Here is a 9,289-nt window from a genome sequence, read left to right as displayed (position 1 = left end):
AGTACAGTGTTGGACTTCTGTGTTATTCTCTGCATCACTTAACATACCAGAATACTGCCCTGTGCTGTAACAACTACATTACAAACATCATCTGACTTCTCAGAATTTGTCACAGTATAGGAAGAATACATAGATGAGCCAGTGTCCCTAAAATTGCATGTAGATCAAGTGTCAGCATCATCATATGTAGAGACACAACAGGGACAATTCACGTTCATCTCAGGACGGTCCAGAAACCAGCTTCAAGACCAAGTACTCTGAAGAGCAAGCAAAAGAGGATATAGGGAAGTTTCTGCTGCCATTAGCTAGCTTACCTTCCTATAAGTCTTCAAATTGAACTTTGTTCTTTATTGGTGTCATAACTTTAAAATGCCTACTATGTATTGCCAGGCCATCAAGTCTGTAAGATGGTAACCTTGATGTGTCTTGGTAAATTTGGAGCTTTAAAGATGCACATAAGACATTAATATAGCACAAAGTGAGCCCTAAAACAAGCATTGTCACACTTGAAATTCAGGTCCACATGTTTGATGTGGACATGTTATTAGAAGCTGTATACACATCTATTAAAGTGAGCTAATAGCATCAGTATTAATTACTACAGGAGAATGTTTTGTCACTTACAAACAGACAGATGAACTTGCTGCTCCCACACTCATGTTGTTTATTTACTGTTTACAAGGCTTCCAAAGATCCAGTTATGTTCTTCTTGTAATAGGTAAATCAATACCAAAGAAACCATTGCCTTCTACCTCAGTTAAAGACTTAGTCTAGACCATGTCACACTGTAGTTCTCCCCAGAACTCCTCACAATAGAAAAGAGCTGCAACTCTGATACTCAAAAAAATATACATCTATACCAGGAAAATTAATTCTTCATAAAGGCACATTTATGAATGTTTGACTGTCATTTTCTCATTGTCAGAACCTGCCACTAACATTAATTCCAACAGTATGGAAAAATCTGACAGTAGGTGCCTCTTACTCTAGAGAGCAGTATTTGAAAGTTAAAACTAGAACAAGTTGGGAGTTGCGTTGCAGTTTAGCTTTTTTTTTTTTAAGGAACTGTAAAGTCAGCAAGTGTGATGCTCAAAATGAGCTTTATCAAAGCCTGTCCCATTCCCATCTGCTTTATCAACCTGTACCTCAGCAGTATTCTGACTTGCAAGTGGTACTACATCACATTGGATCACATTAATATCCAGTCTTCCCTGTTCGCTATGAATCAGCCAATCATACTGTTTTTCCTAGAGTACCATGAAAGGTGTTCTGAAAGATCCAAGACACTAAAATTTGTGTAACCTTTAAGTCAAACTACAGTTTCATTCACAGGTATTCATGGTCCCTTACTACATTTAAAAAAAAAAATCTCAACCCCCGGGAATTCACACATATTTCCCAGAATCCCAAAGGTTATCCTAATTTACTCTCATAAAATCAAGACACCAAGTGGTAAAGATGGAATCAGAGTAGCAAACACCACAACTACCTAGTGACTAATGTGTGGAACTGGAAAGCAGATGCAGAGGTGATGCACGTGTTCCTGTAATTACATTCCATGTTTCTTTTGTGCCTTGTTTTTCATTAAATAAAAAAGGCAGATATTGCTTCTATTCCATTTCTTCTATCAATTCTTTAAAAGCTCCTGCCTTTCAAGCAGGAGTTGGACATATGCACACAAACATCATCCAACCCTGCATAGCAGACTGTTTAGTAAAGAAATACACATATGCATTTTGAAAACAGGGTTTTATTGGAACTTACAAAACAAGTCTGAAATCTAATTCAGGAAAGGCACTTCAGGCTTTAGTCCCTTTTCTTTTTAGCTTTGGGTTTTTCTGACAGCTGAGATAATTCACTTTCTTCAATTTCACAATGCTTTCTTTTCTTTTTCTTTGACTTTTTATGGTCACTTTGGTAACCACTGGAGTCACTGGTAGGCAAGATTTGTTCCTGTTCTTGTTTGTCCTTTTTCTTTTTCTTTTTCTTCTTGCCTGTTTCATCACATAACCCATTCACACCATCAACACTTTGCCCTTCTTCATTTTCCCTCCCAAGGTTATTTGTCTCATTTAAAGGCTCTTCTGTTACATTATCTTCCCCAGAGTCATTCAAGCCATTTTCCTGGTGGCCAAGCTTTTGAATTTCATTCCCATTTGAACTGTCAGTAGCGGTCTCAGATCGTTTGGGCCGCATGCTGTAAAAGAAATACACAAAATAAACTAATTTAGACACATGTTAGTGCACCTCACACAGCAGAATCTCAAAATTCGCTAAAATGCAGTATTTACACCAAGTACATAAAAGAGAAAAATTTGCTAAAAATAACAACAAATGGAGAGCATGATACTCTAATGACAGAAAACTATAAAGCCAGTTTAATACTTTCAGGGTAATTTTTATTACCTCACTAGCCTCCTTTTTACCTCACAATGAATATTCTTTCAAATCTTAGCCTAAATTTCTTCTCTAAAACACTGTACAGACCATTTAATACTTCCTTTTTCATCCCCCAATTTATAATTACACATCATGTAGTAAAGCTTTTTTGGTTTTTTAATTCTTTCACAAATACACACAGCAAATGGTCTAGTCAATCATACATGAGACACACTTCTGATTTTACCAAGCAGTTGATAACTGTTCTAAACAATTAAAACAAAGGTGATGCCAGAAAACTAAAAAAACAAATGAAACAAGAAAAAACCCAAACAAAATCAAAAAACCCAGCAGGTATTGTGCAACTCAAGAGCACTGGAGAAAATGTCTAGGAAGATAAATATGGAAAGAATGCAGTTTAAAACCATGGAAGAGGAGATGTCCCAAAAGGCACTAAGGACAAAATAATAAAATTTCGTTGTAAATTCACTGAAACAATCCAGAGCACCCTTCTAGATTAAAAGAAGAAAAATCATACAAAAAATATTATAGATTTCTGAGTAGCAGTCATATTGTACATTTAATTAAAAACATAACCATGTTGGCAGAAAAACACTGCTTAGTAACTGACTGATCTAAAAAAAAATCTGAATGAACTCTTTTAAAGACAAGATTTTTTGCAAGCTGCCCTAAAAATTTAAAGAGGCCTAAGGAGGAAGGTGATGCATTTTCTTATATCGTCTTTGAAATTCTTATGTTTGAGCAAGTCATCCACATCTAACTATTTGGGATTATGCAATATACACACATCTTTGTGTGTAAATGTCAATGTAAACACTATGTTTAGAAACTCAGCTGTTTTCACTTGAAAAGCCTATGCACATTCATTAACACAGCTACTCTAGATATCTCAGGGTGTTATTTTAAGCATTTAATATCTACGCAATCAACAGTTTCACAGGTCAACACACGGGTTTTTAAAGCTCAAAAAAAATCTAGTTTTAATTTTTCCAGAGCAAAATTCCATGCAAGTCCTTAACAGTGGAAAGTTTAATTTAAAATACCTAACACAGATTACATACAGACATGGATTTGTACAAAAATAAGAAAGCTTAAAGATTAAGATGTAATTAAAATAATTTAGTTTACAACAGACCTATTAAAACAGTTAAAAATATTCTCTATCAAGGCACAATACCTTTTTTTAGTGAGTCCTCCTCGAATGAAGAACACCCCAGCTGTATCGGAATCCAAGTGCAACACTTGAAATTTCAGTTCATCCCCTATTTTTAACCCCAGCTCTTGCCACTGTACAACTGACATTTGTTCAGGCTTAGGGATAGATGCATTGAAGCACCCATGTATCAGGCAGCCAATATGACTAGGGGCCACTTTATTAATTATACCCTAAAAAAGAAAAAGAATGTCATGTGAAGATACAGCAAAGATCAGCCCTTTAAATGCACAAAATATATATTTAGGTTCCTATATGGACATTTTTCAACAAGAGTTTATGCACAAGTTATGGAGTCAGTTTATCAAGCAAATAAGGTAACTCTTTTTCACTAAAATCAACGATATTCCTGTATACTCTTCGTACAATTCCTCTGAAAATAGAACTCAACTGCAAGAGAAAGTAAGTCAAAACATGGGATTTAGCCACAGTGAGTACCTGAATAGAGCAGGTAACTCTTTCCTCACACTACAGGGATCAACTTTGATTTGAAGCCATTTTAAGTCTGATTTAGTTTTCTGAAAAGGTCTTCAGGCTGGCACAGCACTACTTAGCAGCTGAAGATACAGAAGATGCACAGGAAGCTTTTAAGTACTCCATTTAGTGGGCTTCGGATACATCTGCATGTGCAACGATATTCACCTTTGTTTTGCCTAAGAATGAATGACATACACCGAAAACGTTTTCATTCTCTTCATTCTTAAACACATTTAGAAAGACACAAGCTATGCTGCAAAACGTATGGCATAAATACGAATGTAAGCCAACTCTCAACTCACTTTTCCCAAAAGTACTGTTGCAAGGGTATTAACAAGGTAAAAGCTGTTCTGTAAGCCATACATCTCCTTTTATTGAAGGCAAGCTTCAACTTAATGTATTGCTCTTGTAAATGAAGGAACTAAACTCATGAGAATATTCTAAACCTTCTTATCAATATAACACATAGTATGGCCAGTCTTCGCGAACGAAGATTTGGGAAAGGTCATTACCCTTCGAGCCTGCGCAGTGGATTTTTTTAGGTGAGACACAGTGTGTGCTGAACTGAGCCCACCCTTTAATCCTAGAATTACGGGCTCTTCAAAGAAGCATGGATATGATATACACGACTATGGCACAGTAATATGTAATCCTTATGCAACAATGTTTTAGGTAATACATAATTATACATAAATTTAATAAATTTAGGGACAGACAGTACAGATAGATAAGTAAAAACTACCGCTACCAACCGGTAATAAATTGCTATTAACTAGTCATACACGAAAAAAACATATCTCCAACTAAGCTCCCGACCACTTGACGCTGGAGATAAATCAAGCTTTGACTACTTAACTAAACAAAAAAAATAAAACCGCTCCGTGAGACGCCAAGGCATTTACATACCACCAGCTTTTTCCCTTTCTTGGGGCTGAAGATGACAAAGTCCGCCTCGATGTTGAGGTGGATGAATCCCTGGTCGTCGTAAATGTCGCCAAGCTCACCCACCATTTTGATGTTGTCGTAAGCCACGGGCACACCCTGAAGGCTGGAAGGGGAAGGAGGGGCGGGCCCCGTTATCTGTTAGTGCGGACACAGTCCCCCCCGCGCCGAGCCCGCCACCCCGCCCGCACCTCTCCGAGTATCGCAGCAGCTCCGCGTCCAGCTGGGCGCGGATGCCGGAGCGCTTGCGGCCCAGGAAGCGCGGCGGCAGCGCCACGTGCCTGCGGTGCGGCGCCACCACCAGGCACGAGTAGCGGCGCCCGACGAGCCCGCGGGCCGCGGCGAAGGTGGGGGCGGCGGCGGCGGGGGCGGGCGGCAGCGCCGGGGCGGGCGGCGGCGGCTCCCGCGGCACGGCCATGCTGCGGGCGGCACGGGCGGCGCCCCGCGATGGCGTCAGGCGCCATCCATCCGGCGGGGCCCGGCCGCGGGCAGTGACGAACTTCCGAGGGCCGCCCCGCCTCATCCCGCAATCCCCGTGTGCCCGCTCGGATGTCCTATTTCGTGCCTCAGCGGGATGTGCCTCCGTGCCGGCGTCATCTGTTTTCTCTTTTCAACGGGTTTTTGCATCCGTTTGCCCCGTGAACTGAAATCAAACATTTGGTAGTTTGGACAGGAGGTGTGTTACGATGTCATCGCATATTTAAATTGAACATCTGGTGATTTAGCCAAAAGACGCACTGACAAATTACCTTAAGTGGCGTTCTTCTTACATGGCAATTTTAAGAATACAGAATTTGTTTCCTGTTGCTGGAGCCCGGGTCTAATTTCTGCATATAACGAGAAGTTTACTTGTAGAAATTTAGAAATCTCATTACTTCCAGTGATACAAAAGCCTTTGAAACTAAATGCTACATCACCAGAAGGTTTCTTTGATTGAGCATACTGTGAAGACAGGACATGGGTAGTTTTCACAAGTAAAATAAATAATGATCTTTGATTAACCACAGACTAGAAGACAGAAGGAGAAAAAAGATAAAACTTACAAAAATCAGAAAAAGGGTTGCCGGCGCACTGATCACTGCAATGACCTACAGAGTAAGCTGCAGCACTACAAATAAAAACCTTGTCCTGTTGTAGCTGATGGAATTTGTTGTTGGATAGTGAAGACTTTGTCTAGAAAAGTCAGACTTTACGTGCACTCAAAGGTGCACAGTACCGCCTTAAGATTTTACTTTAAACTGATTTAACTGAGCTGGTGCAAAAAACTTGAAAAGGTTTTAAATCTCATTGATTTTAATCTTAATTTATATCAACCTAATTTGTTTCAGGAATGTACACTTTCACACCGATTGAATCCACATGAGGATTGATATATCAGTTTCATTAAAGGTGTTTTTTTTTTATACTGTGGAAGCCTCAGAAACACTGTTCTGTGAAAACAAGCTTTAGTCAGATACCAGAAATCCTTGAACTCCCTAAAAAACATTAAGTGATGCAAAAACTTTTGAAACTACTGAAATACTAGATCACCAGAAGGTTTTCTTTGACTGAATGTACTGTGAAGACAGGACATGGTTAGTTTTCACAAGTAAAATAAATGGTATAATTTGCAGTACTTTACTGCAAGTAAAGTTGGATTAGTGTGAAAGAACTGACATAAAAATGGCTTTCAGATGTCATATCAAACTTGCAAAATTGAAAGAGAAAATGTCTTGAACTACTGTAATCTCTATTCCTTTGTGGCTTTAGTCCTCCAAGGTATTTAATGTCTGTTGAAATTAATTGTATGTTATACACTTAGCTTTCTGGAAAAAATATCTGTATTTTTTATTTCATCTATTCGAATCATATTTAAACCTTGCAATGTGCTTTCAATAACTGCCTGCACTTCTATTCCTAAAAGAAATATATGTTTCATAACTCTTATTTATGAGTGGATTTAGTTTGCAGTGAGAACATATAATACACAAAGGGCTCTACTCAACGTTATCCAGGATAATAAAACCTTACATCTGCTCTTAAAATAAAAACTGAGAATAAGGTGGAAAGGCAACATGAACAAGAATGTGGACTTTTGTCTTTCATCCTGTAGTCAGGTTGGACAAGATGATGTTGGAAAGGCTCTCCCTCTCTGAGCCTGCAACAATCCAAGGGTGGTCTCCTTGGACTGTACTTTCTAATTGAATCTCCATTTATCCCTTCTATTGTGCTTGGTCTTCATTGCACAGTGCTCTTGGGACCTCCACATTTGCTGTCAGGCTAAAGTAATCTGGAGAAGGAACTTTAAATCCTAATGATCCTTAAGTCTATGTGGTAGGCTAGACCTCATTCAAAATAGCTTTCTTGAAATTCTTTTACTGTAGATAGCTGATCACAGCACAGGCTGTTTTTCTCTGTGAGTCCATACCTGTCAGGTCACTCTGCTTGCTGATGCAAGATAGCCTAACTGTACCAAAAGCGGTGTTGTCTTGCAGTCTTCTAGAGACTTCAGACCCATAGTATGACTTGGGCTTTCATTACCTGATTGTAAAAGATGTTCTGATGAGAGACATCTTAATCCAGCTGCCAGCTGCCGCAGCCACAGATGTTCTTGAAACCCTCTGGACCATAACACTTAAGTCCTGTTGATTCCCTCTGTTCATTTCTTGTCTTCTTTTTCTTCCCTAGTTGTATATCTTTTCACTTCTTGATGTTAGCTTTCAGCTTAGAAAGTCTGTCTTGGATGACCTTTCAGCAGCACTGCCGTGAGCCTGTGTCTAAAAAGGCAGCTAAAATCAATGTCTAAAACAGTACAGCCATTGGTATGTTTGCCAAGTCTCACGATGGCTGATAAGACTGTGCTGAGCCTGTTTGTCTCTAGTAGTCAGGTTGCCAGTAACAATAGGGACCAAACCCAAAAGCTGCATTTGCAATCACTGCTGTTCTTTTCCTTTCTGTTTTATCTCTGTTTGTCTTGTTTTCTTTGTGAAAGGAAGGCCAGACTCCAATAAGGAGACTCATTAACAACTGCAAATTCAGCACCTCTCAGCTTGTCTTTCCATATAGTGATTGCTATCTTCCATCCAGGTTTCTGGATTGACATTGTATGTTCAGTAGAAAGCTCACCCAGTTGCCCATTGATGATCTGTTGTAGCAGCTGCAACTCATTCATTCAGAGGGCTGCCTGTATCCAGTATTAAAATCCTGGATGCAGAATATACTGCATCTCATGCAGAGTGGAGGAGTGCCTGTGGCGGTGTGTGCTGGAGTGGGAGACACACTCCCCTGTAGGACTGTGTGCTCAAAGGACTCAGTGCATTTTGAAATTGAATCCATCCCAGGTTCCTTATTGCATGACTTGTGCGCTATAAAAAAGAGAAATGAAGAAATACCTCAGTTGCATAGAAAGGTTGGATACAGTACAAAACTTGTGCTCTGAATTTTTTTTTAAATATTTTAGCTGGCTTCTCATTTTTCATTTTTTAACCCTACAGTATTTTTAATGACAGTTGTTGCTGTCATACTCAGAATGAGGAATCAGTAATCAAACTCAGTTTTGTTTGAAGTTGTATGGTGACAGATTTGCTTCAGTATATTTGACCCTCATCTCAAATAGAGACTAATCCTAGCATGTTTGGTCATTGAGAATTAAGCATCTAAATGTCACTGAGGGTCTCACCTCGTGGTCCTAAATATGGAATTCTGTTGGGCTAGTTTTGTGTAAGTTATTTTTGAGAGGGTCACCATTTAGTTATGTATAAAATCGATCAGTGTAAAGGGTTAGCTAAAGTTAACAATAGTTACAGTAGTAAAAGCTCATTTGACTGGAAATGGGAGAGGAATTAAGTTATTACTGTCAGGCAAACATCTCATTTGAGCAAATACAGGTTGTTAGAATGAATACTGTCATTGGCCAAAGGAGGTAGATACCAAAGAAGATGTCAGTATATCAGGAATCTCTCTGTCTCAGGGTTTGTACTTCAGCTAAGTGTACCAAATGCTGAAAATCCACCAGATGGCAGACTAAAGCCTTGATACTGAAAAGTGCCGTCATCCAAAAAAAAGATGGTAACTGCATGACTGGCTGAAAATTTAATCTGTTACACCTTGCAGACTCTGCTTTGTTTTGTCAGCAATTAGTAGGTCAATCTTTAATAGCTAGGAAATTACTTAGAAAAACATTAAGGGGAAAGAAATGGGATAAGACATCAATTATGTTAATTTGTTTCAGCTAATAATTTGTCTTGATTTGTAGTGACGTTCATGATTCAAAGACAG

At 39.0% G+C, this 9,289-nt stretch overlaps 1 protein-coding gene across 1 annotated transcript; it reads right to left on the bottom strand.

The window, feature by feature from the left end:
* Positions 1-1,732: 1,732 nt before the first annotated feature.
* On the bottom strand, positions 1,733-5,570 carry POLR1F (RNA polymerase I subunit F). The gene is made up of 4 exons (XM_064675598.1): positions 5,224-5,570; positions 4,997-5,138; positions 3,578-3,786; positions 1,733-2,197 (listed from the first exon to the last, which is right to left on the bottom strand). Exons 1-4 carry the CDS (start codon positions 5,553-5,555, stop codon positions 1,807-1,809), a joined length of 1,074 nt encoding a protein of 357 aa, XP_064531668.1. The 5' UTR covers positions 5,556-5,570; the 3' UTR covers positions 1,733-1,806.
* Between the last annotated feature and the right edge of the window lie 3,719 nt (positions 5,571-9,289).

Source organism: Pseudopipra pipra, chromosome 1, assembly GCF_036250125.1.
Source record: "Pseudopipra pipra isolate bDixPip1 chromosome 1, bDixPip1.hap1, whole genome shotgun sequence".
Lineage (NCBI taxonomy): Eukaryota > Metazoa > Chordata > Aves > Passeriformes > Pipridae > Pseudopipra > Pseudopipra pipra.
Note: the sequence above shows the minus strand (reverse complement) of the source record. Positions and strands in the feature narration are given on the sequence as shown.